Genomic DNA, 20,916 nt, shown 5'->3' on the forward strand with positions numbered 1-20,916 from the left:
ACACCTTACACAGAATATATATAAAACCTTTTCAAATCCGACAAAATGGCATTGGCCGGGTCACAACTCACAAGGCCGATCTAACAATTTGATTCGTAGTCAAAATTGTTCAATTTGATTATAATTAACCAGAAATGATCAAGGGTCTAATCAAAGACCGATATTTTGTTTTTTGTGCCAGAAAATAAAGACCGAATCAATGGTTCAACCTGCCCAACCCACTGATCAAGTCATGATTACTAAATTTTTACCAAATTGCTTGTGTACAACCCATTTATAAGACATTAACAAGATTGCAGTCGCATAAGTAATATATTTTGGATGTTGCTCAAAAAAAAAAAAAAAAAAAAAAAAAAAAAACCTTAATAAGTGGATGCCATATATAATGTTAAAATACGATCTGAACATAGTGGAGTTCACTGATGTGAAGATAGTCCTTTTTTTTTAAATCTTTGCTGAAAATATGATCCAAAGAAATGATTAACTTGTAGCTTCACAGATAGAGGAATCACCAATCACCAATCACCAATCACCATCATATATTAGGCTGTTGAGGATTGTCTATGTTGCATCATTAACTACCATCCAAACAAAAGAACAACAAAATTAATGCACTTAAATGAAGATAAGAAAATTGTTTCATAGTGCAGCCGCAATAATATTCAGTGTTCACAATGACAGTTACTAATTTAGACTCCAATTTTACGGCTATCAATTTAAAGTTAATTATCAAATTGAGTTCAATTATTAATATAATTAGTCAATTAATGTTTGCATGAATAGATAATCAAAACAGAAAACCCCACGCAATTAATCACACCCCCAAGACCACCAGAAATGTTCAAGGAGAGAAAAGCCCAAAAATTAAGCAAAAAACTTTTTGGGGGCCTATAGCATGAAATGATCCACTAATAAGAATAGCTGCATTATGATTCTCTTACAAAATCCTCCGAGTAACGATTGTGTACTTAGCCTTCAACTCTTACTAGCAGCTAACTCTAGCATCTTTTTTTCTTATTAGTCACCAGATTTGAGAATCAATATATATATAAAAGCAGAGACCTTATGTGGGAGAGCATGAGGTTCTGCCAAGTGGCACATTCATTGAGTTTATCTCATTTAGGCTTCCACCTCATCAAAGTTTATATTTATGTAAAACTTTTAATTCATTGAATGTGTCAATGAAGTGAATGCACATTAATTATCTATAAATATGTACTAATTATCTATATATGTATATATATATATATATAAAATAATTTTATATGGTTTTTTAAAAAAAAAATATAAGAAAAAAAAAACATCACGTGAGAGCTCATGCGATTTTGTCATGTGGCGCTTTGTAAGAGTAATTTTTCATTTAGGTTTACACCTCTATTTCTTTGCATATTTGGATTATAATAAAATTCTATTAATAGGATATCACTATTTTCACTGAGTGTTTAACTTACCACTATCATACTTCAATAACACAAGTTTCTCAACAAAAAAAAAAAAAAAAAAAAAACTTCAATAACATAAACGTGACATCATAAATTTTAGATGATATTTCCACAAGCCAACTAAACATTTACACTTTCCTCAAAAAAAAAAATTAAACATTTACATGAAATTACAAATTTTTTATGCTAACTCCAAGCCAATGTAGAAACAAAAATTATGATTAAAAATTTCAGCAAAAAAATAAATGATTAAACAAACAATCATCTTATTACACCAATTTTTTTTTGAAGATATTACACCACATAATAACTAATTTTGAATTTATGTAACTTTTTCTCTATAGTTTAAATTCTCCATCCCCTTAATTTTTTATTACATCATTAATTTAACAAAAATCTCTTCATGTTATTGCAACATTACTTCATGTTATTACTTTAAAATATTTTGGATATTCTATTTAAGTTTTTGAAATGATTAAATGATTTTGAAATCTATAAATAATAATTTAAAGCATAAAATACTTTTATATTCTAAAATTGCACAAGTTTACACAACCTCCCAAACACTTTTTCAACCACTCTATTCTCACAACCAAATACGGAGACCTCAATCTCAAACACCCAACTCATTTTTGTGAGATAAAAAAATGCTACCTCATGCTGGAAAGCATGAGGTTTCGCCAAGTGACACCTTCCTTTGGAATATTCTCTTTATCTTCCACATTAAACTCTATCAATAAGTGCATTCAGCCAAAAAAAAAAAAAACAAAAAAACTCTATCATAAGCGAGACGTTACTAATCCACTTATGTTTTCCCTTCATGTCTTTTAGCATACCCGGTGCAATTACACAATAACACAAACCTCTGTCTCTTTTCACCTCTTTCTATTCTCTTTCTTCTATCTCTTCTCTTTCCATACATTTGGTCATGTCATGCATGTGATTTTGTCTCAACCTTAAGGAATGAGTGCAGAAGATGAAAAGCCCTCAAATCCACAACGAACATGCTCTCCACACTTACAAAAACTTATCTTTCACTCTCAAGCTTTGTTAATTTCTTCTCTCTTTGGATACTGTAAGTGCTTCACTCATGCCTATTTTTGCTTTAATTTTAATGTATTTAATCTGATGGTATGCCAAATCGTGAGAAGCATAGATGGAGTTCTAGAATTATATAAATATTATATTATTGTTGTTTAAGTGTGTCTTTGCCTCTTTGGTTTCATTTGTGCAGTGATGTTTGTCTCTCCAATTCTTATTGTTTTTATACTAAAGGTTTATTTTTGGTTTTATATGTTTTTGGGTGTCTAATAAAAAACCAGAAAAAATCACTGATTCAAATGTTTGACATGAAAACAAACAACTTTTACAGATTAGAAGCCCCAATTTTGTCTTTAAATGCTTCTTTAGCAACTTGAGAAAAAGGGTTGTGTCTATGGCTTAGTGGAATAGAGGATGAAAACCAACGTCAAGATCATTGAAGCTAGGTAATTTTTGTTTTGCTCATATAATTCAAATTCTTCAATTTTTTAGACATAATTTTTTGTTTTTTTTGTTTTATCGTTTGATCGTAGCTTCATAAGGTTAAAATATGTTTTTATGTGTACCTTTAATTGTAATAGATTTTATGATTTGACTATAGAAGAAAAAAAATCCTTTGCTTGGCTGATGAGGAAGTTTGAGGAATAAGAATTGAAGCTTTTACCTTTTTTTATTGTGTATTCTTTAGGGTATTGATCAACCAAATTGGACATATAATTGTAAACAATTTAAATTTATTAGGTTTAAAATCTATATTTTTCTTTCACATTCCCTATATTTCTCATATAAACTAATGAGAAACCTGTTAAATTTCAAGCATTCATTTGCCCAAATATTTACATAGAAAGTAGCATCTTGGCCTTCTTCCTCAGTGATCTATTACCTTCTACCAACATATGTTCTTGAACCAAAATGAAGGGTAGTATGTATCAAAAGTGTATGACATGGAAGCATATAAATAGTACACATGTTTGAGACACATCCCATTTTGAAGAGTTCTTATCTCTAATGTGGCATTTTGAGGAAGTCCTAAAATTATGAATCTAACAAAATAAAGAATTCTGATATTTTTAATTAATTCTTATCTCTAATCTGGCAGTTGAGGAAGTCCTGAAACAAATGATAACAAGTCGTTCATTGCAACATTGAGTTGTAAAGGAAGAGCAATTTTAATTTGGAAAAAGAAAAACTAACAAAGATTGTCTAGGCTATTAATTTTGAAATTGAGATATATGTAAGATATATTATCTTAGAGGGAGATTTAGCATATGTTATTGACAAGTTTCGATCTAAGGAGGAAGATAATTCATGGCTGGAAGCAATGGTTGAGACAACAATATTAAGAGTAAGTATCATGCATAGTCATAAATATAATTTTAGATTAAAAAAATATATAGTTTTTAATAAAATATTTTAAAGTAAATTTATACAATATCCATGCATTGCATGGGACATCGGCTAGTTGAACTAAATTTAGAACGTAAGTCTCCTTGGCTACTCCAAGGCTTTTTGAAGATTTGGGACTGCTCCATTGATTCCCAGAACTAACAACACTTGAAAACACTCAAGGTTTCAATGTGTGTGTGGTATTGAATTTCCTTTCATTAAATTTAGAAATAGAGAGCGTGGAGGTAGAGAGAACAAAGCCAATTTTTCTCTAGGGTTTATGGTTGGTCTCTAGCTCTTCATTAAAGGAATTCGCTATTGAATATGGAAATGAGGGCTATATAGAGAGGTTTACGGATAGGTATTGTAGATAAAAGGAATAACAATTTTGTCTTAGGTTTTGACAATTTAGCTCGATCGAGGTGAGATACGATATTGATGCCAATTGTTTTTCAAACTATGTAACTCGCTTGACATATCACTTGACACGACCCATGTAAATTGGCATGACCGTGATTTTTAGATTACAGTTCAACTTCAGCTCTTGACCTCTACAACCAATTACAAAATAACCTAAAATTGAACATGATACAATGAAATTAAGAACTCAAAAATACATGTAGATTTGACACGGAATATGCCAATACACTAAGATCCTAACTCAACACCCACAAACCTGTTCAACTAATAAACTTTGAAAGATTCCTTCCTGCCAATCAAACCTTGGAAGTTAAACGCAATATATATAGGTCATGCAAGGCACTTGCATATAGGTCTCTTTAGGTTTGATATGCAATGTGAAGAACGGGACCTATAGTGATTGTCTAATTGAAACCATTTGCCAAGATGAGGAGCGGCTATGGAAGATTAGGCTCCTTTCATACACAAAAATTTAACAGGCTTGCTAATGGTGGAGAGCATATCTGGTAGCTACATCTTTGAAATAAGGTTCTCTTTCTTTCAGCTGGGGTTTTAACACTAGCTGAATGGAGCTATTTTCTCCTTTCCGTTCTCCGCGCCTGTGATTGTGTGTGTGTATATTGTAAGTGGGAGATGGATAATTCAAACCTTAGATGTTGCCATAAGTACTACATAATGCTATTAAACTATAAAGCTCTTCACATGTTTGTGATTTGTGTGTGTTTTAGAGCTAAATAAAGAGAAGAAGAAAGGGAATTTATATCACTCGTGCTGACACTGGATTCATCCTCTACGGATTTGCGTTTTTTTGGGAATTTATAAAATATAGTTTTGGAATACTAGGGTGTTTGGTAATATTTTTCTAATAACGTTGTTTGTATTTTTTGGAAGTATATGAGTAAAAAAGTATGTGAAAATATATATAATGTTGTTTAAAAACTGAACATTGTTGCTTAAAATCACGTACCAAACGACCATATATTTTTTGCCATATTTCAAAAAATACGGTAGATTCATCCTATCTCTTTTGTGAATGCGTTTGTTTCTCAAAAAAAAAAAAAAAAAAAAGAAAAAAAAAAAGAAAAGAAAAGAAAAGAAACAAGAGTAGCAAAGGAATCCTATATATATATATATATATTTTTTAAATAATAATAATAAGAGTGTAGCAAAGAAATGATTTATGGCCTGCTCAAGATCGAAGAAATGGTTTATTGGGCCGTAATTGGGCCTGCTCACGATTCAGTTCCGAGTCTCAACCCATTGCCGACTCGCCGCAGATAAGCCTTCAAGTCATAAACTGCTTTCCATAGATTTGACCCTTTTTTTTTACTAATCTGCAAATTCTGACCTTATATTTAAATTGAACTATATAGTTTCAAGTGTATCAATCTCATTAATATTATAATTTTAAAATTATCGCAATATAGGCGGTTAGTAAATCTCTTTAACAAAAATTTATGAAATTTGTTTTTCTCAAAAAATTATGAACTTTGTAGTTATAAATTGCAGAGCATATTTTGACACCAAAATAATTATCGAAACAACGTTAAAGTCCCTTATAAAAAATTAATGAAGTTGTGATCGCTTTATGGGTTTTATTTTTAATAATTAAAATACTATGTAGTGTGGCGGCCAAAAATTATGACTTCCCTCCTCACTGGTCAATGTTAAGCCGACCACTTGAAGACTTCCTCAAATGGTTGTCCTTTTGTCCCGTCACCCCGAAGTTTGGATTGGGCCCATTGTGATAGGGCTCGGAGCTAACTTCCTCCATATGTACCATTCTTAGCTCCTCTAATGGGCCTTGGGTCTTGTTTTGGATTTTGATTAGGTGGGCTAGTACCGGTCTTCTGGGCCCAACCCCCCACATGTAGTATTTATGTGCCTTGTCATTAGATACCCATAGCATTTAGATTAAGTCTTATGAATATTTTCACTTGAGTTTAACAACTTTTATTTATTTATTTCTTTTTATAATAGATAATTTTAACCAGTTTTAATTAAGAGTAATTTATTGCAGTTCAAAATTGTTGGGGATATTACACAAAGTAATAATGGAAGAACAAGATTAACATAAAAGACAAACAATAAATAAATAAATTGGAGGCACTATATTGTTTTCCCTATACAACATTTACCCCTACACTTTTGTTGCTAAAGGGTTATCGCAAATTTGTCTCCAAGATACAACCAAGATGTTAGGTTCTACAGATAGCAATTCTGGAGAATGACCATAGGATTTCTTGTGTTTCTCTCAAACGTACTATTTTTGTGGAGTTAGTTATTTTTTCAAGTGAACATAAGCCTCTATTTATACCCATAGGATTATGTTTCATGAAAAGGCATGTATAAATTTTTTTTTTCTTTTCAAGTGAACAGAAGCTTCTATTTATCCCCATAGGGTTATGTTTCATGAAAAGACATGTATGGAGAGTTAGTTATTTTTTCATAAAACGTTTAACAAAGATTGAAACCCCTTCAACCTTTCTGAACAGTCACCAAAAAATTCCAGAAAATTCAGATTTTCAAAATTTCTACTTTATGAAACCATATTCTCCAAACTCAAACATTATTATTACAACCTATCCTTATATATACCTATATATACAACAAAAATAATGATATCTCTTAATTTTTTTTTTTTTTGGTAAACAGGATTTTAACTAAACAGAACTAAGGATTACAAAGTCTCGGGCATGAAATACTCCTAGCATCCAAAAATAACTGGTACAACATAGAGGGAAAGGGCTGCGAATACAAAATAAAACTATCACTACTAGGAGATCCATCTTTTGCCAAAAAGTTCGCGCATTGATTCCCTTCGTGGTAAATGTGGTGGATGTGGGCTATCTCAAAAAACTGGAGAGAGACTTGCAATAAAAAATGAAGGTACTACAAGGGTAAGATGAATCAGACAAGACATTATGTGATGTGAGAATTGTGACAAAAACTTTTGCATCAAGCTCAATGTAGAGTTTTATGATATTTAAATTCTTTGCTAACTCAAGACCATCTCGAAGTCCCTAGCCCTAAAGCTCAGCAACCATAGAATGAGTGATCCTTATGCTTCTAGAGAAACTTCTAACCCACAAGCCCATCGAACTTCTAATGAGACCACCTGTAGTAGCTTTACTCGGATTACCATGCACAGAACCAAAAGTGTTGAGTTTAAAGAAATTTGAAGCTCTAATTGATGTGGAAACTGTCACTGAAGGGCATTTTCTCATTGATTTATAAGGAGAAGAAGAGTTTCGTGGAGAGGAATTGTATCCTTTTCAAGATTTCACTTGTGATAAAGGTTTTATTTTTCATGACAAGCTTGTTTCTAGTTATCCAAATAGTCCAAGTGGATTTGGGAGACACCTCTTAATGTTTCTAACGGAGGTATTTGAAGTTTAAATATTATTCCTTGGTAATTATCAAATTATAAAATAAATAAAAAAGACTTATTGAGGAGATGGATTAAAATTTGAAACATGTTAAAAGGATCAGAGTTTTCAATGATTTTTTCTTTAACTTAGGTTTTAAATTTTAGAGTAAATTCCATTCACATCTCTGAGGTTTAGGTTAATGTCAACCATGTCTAAGACTTTTCAAAACTAACTAATTTGGTTCCTAAAGCCAATTTAGTCTCTAAAAAAGTTGAGAAAAATAACTAAATGTATAGGGACTAAAAGTAAGCGTTTGGATTGCGTTTATCTGCCTCACGTTTGCGTTTGGCGTTTTAAATTGAGGGACCCATGGCTACAGTGCTCTCCAAGATAAATGCTCACGACTTCAGAACAAATGCAGAAATTTTTGGCTGAACGCACCGTTTCAATAAACTTGTTTTGGAAGAACTTGTTCTTCGTGTTCTTCCCAGAACTTGACTATTCTTGTTCTTGAAACCCAGCAAACCCATCAAAACAGAATATCAAAACAGTGAAACCAAAACTAAGACAGAAGCCACTAGTCTGAGATTAAACCGATCAAACCCATATGAAAAAAAATAAAAACCGATCAACCCATCAAACCCATATGAAACCAAAACCAAATCAAACCCATCACCAATCTCAACCTCACGTAGCACCACCATGTTCCCATATCAAACCCATCAAACCCAATACCGATCAACCCATCAAACCCACCGCCGATCAACCCATCCACCACCACCGAGTTCCCAAATCAAGAAACTAAAACATTAGATCTTCATAAGACCAAACTCCATTGGAGAAAGAGAGAGGAAGCTCCACCTCGTGCATATCAGAGAGAGAGAGAGAGAGAGAGAGAGAGAGAGAGAGAGAGAGAGAGAGAGAGAGAGAGAGAGAAAGAGAGAATGGTTTAGGTTGAGAGACCATGCTCCCTATCTTTTCTTTCAATTAGTGTTGGGAACTCCTTCACACTGGGCCTCCAAGACCTGGATGACATTTCACTTCTCAATGTCGAAAAAGCTAAAGATTTTTAATATTTTTTTTATGTTCAAATTTTAATGTGGATATTGGGAAAGTAGTGAAATAAAAAATAAATAATAAAAACAAAACAAAATCAAAAACACTACAAAGTTTTCAGTTGGCGTTTAAAAGAATAAGTTGACATTTAAAATTATTTGTTACAGTATTTTTAGTTTTAAGCAAAATAAGTAATATCTAAACAGACTTTAAATTGATTTTAAAAATTAAATTAATTAGTTTTGAAAAATTTTAAACCTGATTAGTATTAACCCAATCCTCATGACGTATGGATGAAATTTACCCTAAATTTTATAATCTATGCAATGCACTGACAGATGCTATTATTAATGTGGGTTCGGAGCCCCTTGTGTCGGAAACGTTTACTGTCGAGTGTTGACTGTTGTATATACCTGCAAATGCTTAATTGATTAGCAACCGTCAATTCACGGGTCAGTCTCAAATTAGACACTTATGCTACTTGACTCCTTTTCAATTCAATTTTTAGGGGCCCCAATTTTCTTTTTAAATTTTAGTTGGCTGGAGAGGAGCTCATCAATTAATACGCCATTTTTTGTGTAACTTAATTAATTGATGAAAACGAAAGCTCTTCTAGCATGAACAGGAGTTTCTTTTATTGAGGATTTTAAAACTGATTCAATTTCTATAATGAAATTAATCCTTCAAATCTCTCTCTCTCTCTCTCTCTCTCTCTCTCTCTCTCTCTCATATATAATTATTCAAATTGTTTTTGTTTTATAATCCACTAGGTATGAAAGAGAAGCGCATAATTGAATTAGGAAGTAGTGAGCCAATCCTAATGTTTTTTTGTTTTTTGTTTTTTGTTTTTTGTTTTTTTGTATTTACTTTTTTTGTTTTGATTGAGTATACGTATTTTGTATATCCCTACATGAATACTTGTATGGTATCTTGATAGACAAGCAAAAACAGATATCTTTCAAATGTAAGTAGATTTGTATAGCTTTCTAGTGTTTGTTTAAAGCACCATCCTTAAAGTGGATTGAGATAATAGCGCATTTCATCGCTTCAATATCTATTCCAAAACTAAGCACTTATGATGAGAAATTTTTATAAAGTTGTTTGTACTCTTTCCTAAGAAAGGAATGTGGTTTAAGAGTATTTACTTTGTGTGGTTTTAAGATAATGATTCCTTTAGATGATAGTGAGAATGGTCGCATAAAGTCAGCAACAAAGAAAGCCATCTGTGAGGTAGCCTTATGTTGTCAATTTGTGACTTTGTGTGACTTCAAGGTCATGGAATAAACTTAGCTGTGTCTTATCAAGTGCATTGAAAGAAAATGACACCCATACTCAAATATCTAGGTAATTTTTTTTTGTTTGAGATAAGACAAAGGAAATTTGTTGAATAATTTGTTGATTAAAATCATGGGTTGTGTGTGTCAAAGTAAAAAAAAAAAAAACAAAAAAAAACAAAAAAACAAAAAGTAAAATCAACTTTCACTTGGTAGCCCATGACCATGAGTGCTTTCTCATTCTTTCTTCACAGCCAGCCTAGCTATAACTTAGTAAATAGAAACTGACGACAAAAAAGATTCTGATTAACTATTTGGGTATCTTTCAAGAGAAAGATTGATGCACCCATAAAAGCTCTTGGTGATTGGTTAGTGCTTTGAAAATGAAAATGGTTTTTGGCGTTCTCTGCACCTTTGTAAGGCCAAAGCCCTATTCTTTTATCGATTTCTTTCAACCTCTAAAATATGTATACTATAAGTTTTAAACTTCACTTTCATGAAACTCATTTCAATTTATTTTTTATTATGAGGTCACATCTTCTTTCCCCCCAAAATTTTTATGCCTAAAAGTCCCATGAATCATTCTTTCGCCCCAAAATTTTCATGCCTAAAAGTCCCATATATCATTTTTTATTGGCTTACAAATGGTACAGAATTTTGTAGTATGGATACATTTTCGTATGTTAATGTCTTTTTTCCTTTGGTTTTATTTATGAATGCATAATTAAAGTATGTCAAGATGGAAAAATTAGAGTGATTTGAGATATGTCACTACTAGAACCCCAAAAAACAAATATAGATTAACAGTACCAAAATGAAAATAGTTATAAAGACATTCCACATAGCTAAATCAACCCCTCCCCCCTCACACAAGCAAATTATATTTTAAACTTTATACTTTAGAGGTGATTTCAAAGTTTCAGATCGAATCCTGAAGTTCAAAATTTTTATAGATTATACCATATAATTTGCCAGTTTTAAATCAAACACAATTTTTAACATCATACCATTTTAAAAGCCCCCTCCCAAATTAAACCCATAAAAAATTAGGGTTTAAATTGATATGATTTTAAAAGTCTAGGATGTAATTTGAAACTATCAAATTTACAAGGTTTGATTTGTGTATCAATCTTAAATTTAATGATTTAATTTTAAAATTTTAAAACTACAATTAGAATTAGATGGCCTTTTAGACAATGGAATCAAATTTATAAGGGAGTCCACTTCAATTTGGATACGAGAATGAAATATTTAGGTATCGGTTGATATCAATGTACTATTTCAAGATTATCAGTATTTATATACTAATGTGTGTGTATTTTTTATATATATCTTTTTTTAATAAAAATATTATTTAAATTCACATATTTTATAAGCCCAAATACATGAATGCAAGTTATCTAGCCAAAACTCCTGAAAAATTTCCTGGATAGGTTTGTAGAATCCAATATTTTATCTAGTATATTTTGGATGAGTACAAATACCAATTTTATAGTCGATACAAAATATTTTACCGATATCAGTACGATATTGATTTTTTTGCTTTTAAACCTATGAAAAGTTGTCTTACACTACTATTGAAATTAACCCTAAAATCTAATTTACCCAACAAAAAAAATTGACATGGTTGTATATTTTTGAAAGTAGTTATATGGATACAACAACCTATAATATCTCTTGATACATTAGAATTGAAGTTAATCCTAATGGGCATTTGTCTTCGAGATGTTAAATCCATTGAATGATTAAGTCATTGAAAGAGAGTATAGAGAAAAAAGAAGAATTATACATGGTTCTGCTTGTTAACTTACATTTATTGCGGAAAGTCTTTGACGTTTACATCTGTATTATATAGTTTTTTTGAATTAAAATGAATTCAATGTAAATTTTATATATTAGAGAACATTAAACTAATTAAAACTAACCTACAATAGGATCAATAAGTCCAATAGGATTAGGTCTCTTGGGCCATTATATCACTAACACTTAATGATAATGATAATATTTATGAATTGTTACGTATGATGATGACCATAGAAAATGCATACAATTAATAGCTGTATGGCCCCATATTGAAAATCATTGACATTAGTGAGCATGAGCTGTAGTCTTTTCCAACAGATTATGGAGAGGTCAATGCTAATTACATTATTCTTGTTAGACCAATAAAGTATTCATATTTATTTTAATAGTAGTCAAATGTTAATGGTTTAATTATTAATAATTCTTGAAATTTGAAGACAAGAATGTAATCGAATCATGCTTTCCTGCTTTATAATCTCTAAATATAAATAATCCAATGTCCAAAAAAAAATATAAATAATCCAACAGAAAAATTAAGGAGATTTAAGCTTCACTTTTCGAATTTTCATTTGGCAAATCACAGGGACGCAGAAAGAAAAGCTACAATCTTTTAGAGATGGGTTGGAATTTCTTAGTATAATGCATATTCTTCCTTATAATGATTCCCCGAATTTACAATCTATATTTTATTGGAAACAAAGATAATGATGATTGAAAGAAATAAGATCTCTTACCTTTCTAGGGTTCATGCAGTGACAAAAAATAAAATAAAATAAAATAAAAAATAAGACAGCTATAGAATGTAAAGAAGGCAAAAACCAAGCACTCACATTCTAGTTTCAAGAATAGGCCTAATCAATGACTCACAATTGGCCACAATCCTGGTGAATGATGGAGATGAACAGACATAATAATACATAGACAAATTATAGCCATTATCTATTCGAAACGTGTGCAGCAATAAAGTTCCACAGTAGGGATCTCAATATATACAAAGATGTAGCACATGTCACACAGAGCAAGATATACTAATTGATCTGTTTTATTTTTCTATATGAAAAGCTAACATCTTTTCTTTGTCTTTTCATCTCTACATGAACCAACAAAGTATATATATCTTATATAACCTTATATATCTAAAAATACTAATAGCGGCCTCACCTGAAATTAGCAGCTCCATTTCTATACACCCAGAAGAATTGGAGGCCATTTCAAGAGTTCCCTTAACAACCAAAATCTTAGTATACCCAACTTTACAACTTCGAACTGCATGGAAACTCTGTCTTTTTTAAGTTGCATGAGATAGTTCTTCTTACATAACATATGCCCATTCATACCCAACACTAGAATTTGATTAAGAATACCAGTTCAATCCAGGAAGATGACAAGGTCCCCGAAAAAGACTGATATCTCCAACAGACCCCAGCATTGCTTGTTGATGCAATGAAGGTGTTTGTGGAAGCTGGCAAAGCAGAGAGGCAATAGAATTAGAAGCATTCCCATCTGTCCTCGTCACACTTTCATCATTATCATCCAAAGCCAATCTCTTGCTCGATGAAGGCCCAGATGGCTCCTCATCAATATTCCAGTACAATGAAGGGAGTGTCCGTTTCATGTTGAAGTTGTTTGAGATTCCTAAGGCTGGAACCATAGAACTTGAAGAGGCTAACTGGGTTGACATAGCAGAGTTTATCCCATCATTGCTTACCATCCCTTCAAACAAATTCTGGTCAAGCAGTGAACCGTAGCTTGCGCCTGCCTTTGGAAATTGCAGTTTCATATTTTGTTGGCTCACAGATATTGAAGGTGCTATAGGTCCAGTCATGTCATCCATCGAGTCCTCCCTTTCATGATCCATAGGTCTATGCGTGTTGTTCTTTTTGTAAATTCGACATAGCACCCAATCATCAAGCTAAACCAAAAAAAAAAAAAAATAAATAAATAAATAAATAATATCAAATCAAATCTTCACCAATCCAAATGGGGTTTCAAAAAATAAATAAATAAAATGAAGAAAATTAAATTACCCTCAAAGAGTTTTTCTTGTTGCCTAAGTCACACCCAGGAGGCTTATTATTAGGCTTGTTATCAATCAACCGGTACTCATGCATGATCCAATTGGTCTTGATCCCCTTGGGAGGCTTTCCTCCATAGAACACAAGGGCCTTTTTTACACCAACCTTCTGAGTACTCCCAGAGCTTAACACTGGCTTATCCGTTCCTGTAGCCTTCCAATACCCTGAAGTTGCTGCCCGGTTCGGCCTCGCCCCATTCGGGTACTTCCGGTCCCTTGGACTAAAAAAGTACCACTCATGCTGCCCAAACGTAGCCTTAGCTGAAAAACCATGAAAAAAAAGTAAAAACATTACTTTTTTGTATGCAACTTTTTTCTTCTTCTTCCTTTAAGTTAATTGAAAATATATAGGTATGTATTTATATTTGTACCTGGTAGTTCCCATGGATCAAATTTGTAAAGATCAACCTCAGCGATAATTGAAACCGGAAGAGGAGCCGAGGTGGCCTTTTTCTTGAGGTAGTGAACCACAAGCTCTTCATCTGTGGGGTGGAAACGAAACCCAGGTGGCAGATTTGGCTGCTGTGACATCTCTGTGCTCTCCATGCCTAGCACAACAAGTCACAACCCTTAGCAACTTAGCAAGCTAGAAGTGTTTGATTTATATCAGACCCTTTTGAGAATTCAATTCCTAAGGGTTAGAAGAAACGATATGATGAGAGAGAGAGGAGAATATGAGAGGCAAGGCCATGTTTTAAAGGGGGAGAATAATATGAGAATTGTGGGTGGGCAGCATATGAGTACAAATCCATGATAAGACTTCCTAAGCTACCAATGGTTATGTGCCACGTTATTGTATTGAAGGGTACATGGGTCAGTTTGTTAAAATTGTATGCATTTGTATTTTACCTTATTGTTTTGGCTGAATTAAAGTTTAGGTAGAAAAAGACAGATAAAGAACCAAATGGGTTTGTGCGATGGGCAATGCTTGTTTCACACAAGTTTGTTACACCGTTTTTTATATACTCCATTTTTTTAATTGAAATCTGGACTTGAACTCACAACTTTTATGCTAAAAATCGTGACTTAAAGTTAGAATTTTAGTTAAAAAATAAGATGTACTTGTAACAGTTCGTGTATAATAAACATAACCCATAGTGTGATATAGATGGTGTTGTGTACCTAATGATGACGAAAACTGAAATTTGGGCCGTTAAATGGGTGACACGTGTGAGTTCATAATGTGGGAGGGGTTGGCACGTGGGTGTGGGAAAATGGTAGGACCCACAACCCACACAAGACAACAAAAAAGATATATAGACTGATAAGTGTGGGGTGGGAACAAGCTTTACGCTTCAGATGTCATGCTTTTGTTATGCAAATACCACCAATTTAGTCTTTAGGGACCCCAATAACATTACCACCTTCCACCATGAACCCATTTTGCAGACTAGATTAGATTGCCTTTCCTCGTTATTCTAATATTCTATTTAATTTTTTTTTTTTTTGCTTTCACCTTGTGTGAATTATATCAATTTTGACTTTATCTTCTTACCTAGGAATTTGATTTGATATGAAAAGCTTATTTCGAATTAGTCCTACACCATATGAGTTCGGTTCATCACAAACTGAAATGTGAAAACTCATCATGGTTTCATACATGAGTGCTCTTTTGTTTGATAATTTTAATTGTCCAACAAAACAAGAATACTTAATTTGGCCTTTTGTTATAAACTATGTTAAAGAGAATAAAAAATTGATGTTACTACCTTAATAAAAATAGGTTTCCAAAATTTTTAAATGTTACCTTATATATTAAAAAGAATAAAACTTAGATAATCGAATTGGAGGCTAAAAATAGATGGTTACTAAATATCAAGCAAATATAAAAATTAATTAATACATTGCCAGATTGCCTTCATTTTCTTGTTTCCATCTCACTTTTGTACTTGAGAAATAGCACAAGCTGATAATAGCAGAGCAAATAGGCATTGGTGCTAGCTCTAGCTCAATGGCTCAATTGCTTAGCTTTTGACCAAAAAAAAAAGATCAGTGATGGGACAGAGAAAGAATCACTGCACTACTTTCTGCTTTTCTTGGAGTGGCTCCTGAAGGTTGTGCATGGCCAAGATTTTCTCAGTGTTAACCATGAAATGTAGGTCCAAAGTGCTGGTTCATGATCAGACCAGAGGGACCCAATGGGTGTCACCTCTTCAAGTCCATTTCTTATCATCTGGGAGGTGCTGGCAACTTTCAACATCATCCCATCAAAAACTCTTCTCTGTGTTAATTCTTGCACCTAAACGAACACCTTGCCTCACCGACTGTGATAATTCATAGTACAATTTTGTGTCTGTGAAAAACAGTATTTGTAGGTATGGCTCACCTAACAGGTTTCTATTTTATTATCCTATCTAATGCATGTAATTTGTTACAACAACCTGATTGGATTTTGACCTGGAATAACTGATTCTAATGTGGGTCCTTGCGTCACGAGGACGATTGGGCTCGACTTGACCTTACAATTTTTTTTTATAAATATTTGTATTAGTTAACCTTGCAAATTACCAAGTTGAATTGAGTTGTGTGGATTTTTAATTAAGATACACTTGTGGTCTAGCTCAAACTCGCCACATGAGTAATAATCAAATAATACAATATTGGATTTGCTACCCAAAATATGCACTTTGGATTTGACTTAATTGGCTTGGGTTATGTTAGTTTGCCTCATTATTCACATAGGAGCTCCAATAATTCGAGCTTAAACTCAAAATTTAATACCTCGTTGCTATACACATTCAATTGGATAAAAAGACTATGTACCAAATTTATTTTACTTTAAAGTTTAAACCACTCTCTATAGATGACTTTCAGATATTAGTATAGTGTTGACATTTTTCACTGTCAGTTGTGTCGTTTTGGCTTCTTATCTAATCAAACTTTCCATAATATTTATTTTCCATGATATTTATTGTGCTTTCATACTACTATCGTAATAATTTTGGGGTTATCAAGTTAGGTCTACCTTGAAATTTATGTTCAATGGTAAAGTTGGAACGGTAAAACTAGGAATTTGTCCCTGGGTCTGAATAAAAAATATGGTAATTAAGTTTTCCTTTATCTTTGATATGATATACTCCTTATTGTAATATAAAAGATTGCTATAAAATAATTTAAATATAAATTAAGTATGTGTATTGAAAACAATATATTTATTAAACTTGAAAGATTATGTTGATATATATATATACACACACACACTTAAGATGTTTATAATTTATTATACTTACTGAATGTTTTTTTTAATATGACTTTGTGAAAATGTAGTCATTTAGGAGTTTTTTTTTTTTTTTTTTTTTTTTACTTTTGTTTTATTTGGTTTACTAAGGTCCATAAAATTTATGGATAACCTTCCCGAATTCAAGTTAAAGCTAAAGCTTATATTTCAACAGTTTTTTCTTTATTGGTTTCAAGGGTAAATTGTGGAGATAGTACTCTTGGTTTCAACAACTTTTGTTTTTGTTCGCTTTCTGGACCCCCCCAAAAAAAAAACCCTTCGTGTGAAAAAAATAGTCTTTACATGTTGAAATATGGGTTATCGACTTATTATAGGTAAAATTAATAAACCTTTTCATAATTTTTTTTCATAACATTACGGTATGTTGTGACTAATGTTTATAAATTAAAGTGATGTTAATAGTAGATTCATATAAATTTTATCACTTTAATCATAATTTTTTTGATGGGTAGATAATTGGGGAGAAGGAGGTGAGGTTTAACTGTTTAAATCACAAATACAAGACACTACGAAGGATGTCATTACCAATGGATTATTCTTGAACTCTCATTCCATTCAAAACTTATCATTATAGCAATTATGAAAAAGATAGTGAAATGTTTTGTAATACTAATTGTAAGGTCACAATTTGCACCCAAACCCAATAGTAAGAGGGGGATAGGCCCAAACAGCCCAATATAAAGAAATTTATAAAGTGTGGGCTTGAAATCTAGGTTTTAGTGATGTTGAATAACAAAAATGATAGGTTAGATTACAACATCATATACACTTGATTGTTTATGTAATAGAAACTGTCCTCGGACACAAGCCGAGGATGATTGATAATATCTTTTAAAGACAGATTACAATTATGGGTGCTAATGTGTACAATCTTTTTCCTTTTGTTTTCCCCGATCCCCTCTCTTGAATGTCTTCCCTTGCCTTTTATATCATCCACCTTCTTCTCTCTATCTTCCACGTATAGATCAGATTACTGATTTTAGATACTTGTCCTATCTCCATATCCCTGAAGTCTTTGGAGGCAGCTATAAGGGATGCTCAGGCATCACTTCCCCATTAATGCGGCCAGAGAAGTAGTTGCAGAGCATTCAATACGGTGGTAGCAATTTTATCTTAAATATTTCACAGCCCTTCTTCTTATTTTGTACATCTTCCATGCTTACCCTTACCTATAAGATCTTTAAGAATATTACATTCGGACGTTAGACAACCCTTCTCTTACCTCAAATTTACATAGCTGAGGATATACTCTTCCTCGGATCATCTTCTTGGATAAACTTAATCAGATAGCACTTCTTTACCTATTAGTATTACCTCGTGGGTTGATATTCCCTCATCCTCAAATCATTCAATGCCCTCGGATTGGGCCTTTAGCCCAACAAACACTCTTGGGCCAACCCAATGCATATTACCAGTTGATGCTGCAACAGCACCTAATATGAGTTCGCTTCTGCCCTAAACAGCTTCAAAGTTCCCATCGATCAATTATAAAAGTTTCAACAATTGGGTTATTCTTGAACTCTCATTCCATTCAAAACTTATCACTATAGTAATTATGAAAAAGATAGTGAAATGTTTTGTGATACTAATTAGTTTCCAACTTGGACTGCATATATACATTATCAAAAAAGGATCCAATTGAAGATAAGAAAATGTTGTCAGTAGACTCAGTACACACTAAACCCAAAAATCCTCTTGCAGCTTAGGCCTCAAGAAAAATATCCAGCCGCCACACTGAGTTATTTCTATTATTTTTAATTTTTTATTCCTACGTGGACTCCAAAATCGAACAATTAATCAATATTCCAAACCACTTCATCATAATTAGCCCATTAGCATCATCAGGATTCAAGCTCTAATTATACAAAGTGGCTCCAAAAGTTATGACACATCTTACCTCAAGTATGAGAAAGTTCTAGCTAGTGGATTTTTCCCGTTTGTAATTGAGTATCAAATCTTCTATAGCTCCATTGAGAAATGTATGATAATTATAGTAGCCTTTTAAAATATGGGTGGTTATTATTCTTTTTACAACATGTGAGTAATTGCATAAACCTTGATGAGGCAGTGGAAAAAAAAATGTTATCAAATTTATGGTATCAGTCAATTTTTTTTTTCTATCTTGGTAAGCCTAACTTTCTCTTTTTCTACTCCATGTGGAAAAAAAGAGTAAATGTTCATGTGCAAACCATATTTTGTATCATGTATATGAACCATGATCTCATATGCCCTATATATGATAAGTTGGTTTTCCTTGATGATTTCATCTAAAAAACTCAGACTACAAACAAAAATACCTTTGTTGATCTTGAAATGACTTATTGTTGATCTTGAAATGACTTATTGACAAAACCATTTTTGATGTTTGCATATATAATCCTGTTGGTTTACAATTTTGATTGAATTAACAAGATACTATGGTGCAATTCGGCAATTAGTTTGAAAAGGTAAACCTAACATAGACCCACATAGGTCTGTTCATAAAATATTGCAATTGTAAAGGTGTGTTTGGATACTGCTTATTTTGTTAAAAACTGAAAATTGAAAATAATAAAAAAAATAATTTTCAAATTACTGTTCACACTAAAAACACTATTCATTTGCCTATTTGCACTGTTCATGGGACATAGGCGCTGGTTTAAAAAAATAAAACCAAAAAAATAAAAATAAAACACAAATGCAGACGCCGGAGAAGAAACACTATCCAAACGTAGTCTAAGTAGGATCTAGATTTTGAAGCAAATGATGCATTAATAAGGCTTAAAAGATGTATAAATACATACTAGAAAAGGAAAGATACAGTCAAATTTAATGCGTTGTTGAAAAAATAAGCAAAACAATACATGCAAGCAACGCAACACACACAATTTAAATTAGTTATAATCCCCAATATACCTACAGTGTTCTTACACCAATAACACATCAAATAAAGTTGTACTCTAAACTCTTTCACTAGATAACTTACAAGATTAAGCTTATAGCATAAACAGTAGCTACATTACCATCACAATTATAACATAATAACTTCCTACTCCGAATTATTTAAAATTAATGCACATTTTTATAATTTTTTTCTAGTCAATGTGAGATTTCAAAACTTATCTCTCTCATGATCTGGACTTAACATTTATGAATCAAATTGACTCATCTTTATGCCTTTTGAAAATATTGATAATTTACATATGAGGGGGTTAGCTGTGGTTGTCATCAATTTAGATTTTGACCAATTAATTAATAATGGGGCATATCTTGTTCACTCAGTCTAGTTTTCATTGCTTCCTTTCTTCAAAACTCAATAGAATCTTCGTCAAACTCCTTTAATGGTTAGTTACATCTTTATTTACAAATTATCTTCCCCAAATCAAATCATATATATATATTCATGTTCAGTTGCTTCTACCATAACCCTTTTCCTTTTTTTACCTTCCTCTTTTGGGAGGCATGGGTTGAACAAGTTTATGAGACAAACCCGGGCATTAAGCAAAAAGAAAGGCTTAATTCCTTTTCCGCTTAACAAATTTGGACAAAGTCACAATTGCATGATCGTTACACATGTGATTGGGACCTCTTTAGTCAGTTGGCAGGCATTACTCTCCATATATCACACGTAATTACAAGTTCGGTACGATAAACCAAATTTGTCAATCAAACTAATTCATTGTGAGGCCCTCCAATTCCAAACCACGTCTGAAATCTTTCGGCTTTAGAATTAGATTTCTCTTATTCTCATTATTAATTAATTTGCTTATTTAAAAACGTCACAATCACAATTTGAGTCCATGAAAAGCTTGCGTTTACAAGACGATAACAT

General features: G+C 32.3%; 1 protein-coding gene across 1 annotated transcript; it reads right to left on the minus strand.

Moving 5' to 3' along the window:
- Positions 1 to 12,671: 12,671 nt before the first annotated feature.
- Positions 12,672 to 14,514, minus strand: LOC142638951 (NAC transcription factor 56). Its single transcript, XM_075813029.1, has 3 exons — positions 14,239 to 14,514; positions 13,821 to 14,128; positions 12,672 to 13,705 (listed from the first exon to the last, which is right to left on the minus strand). The coding sequence occupies exons 1-3, from the start codon at positions 14,411 to 14,413 to the stop codon at positions 13,148 to 13,150; spliced, it is 1,041 nt and encodes a 346-aa protein (XP_075669144.1). The 5' UTR covers positions 14,414 to 14,514; the 3' UTR covers positions 12,672 to 13,147.
- Between the last annotated feature and the right edge of the window lie 6,402 nt (positions 14,515 to 20,916).

The sequence above is a fragment of the Castanea sativa genome, chromosome 6, assembly GCF_040712315.1.
Source record: "Castanea sativa cultivar Marrone di Chiusa Pesio chromosome 6, ASM4071231v1".
Classification (NCBI taxonomy): Eukaryota; Viridiplantae; Streptophyta; class Magnoliopsida; order Fagales; family Fagaceae; genus Castanea; species Castanea sativa.

What these genes read in the sequence shown, in the direction of transcription:
- LOC142638951 (XM_075813029.1), bottom strand. Translation starts at nt 14,413, where the DNA reads ATGGAGAGCACAGAGATGTCACAGCAGCCAAATCTGCCACCTGGGTTT. An exon ending in TGATCCATGGGAACTACCAG is followed by an intron (nt 14,129 to 14,238) that starts GTACAAATATAA and finishes ATGGTTTTTCAG; the next exon opens with CTAAGGCTACGTTTGGGCAG. An exon ending in ACAAGAAAAACTCTTTGAGG is followed by an intron (nt 13,706 to 13,820) that starts GTAATTTAATTT and finishes TTTTTGGTTTAG; the next exon opens with CTTGATGATTGGGTGCTATG.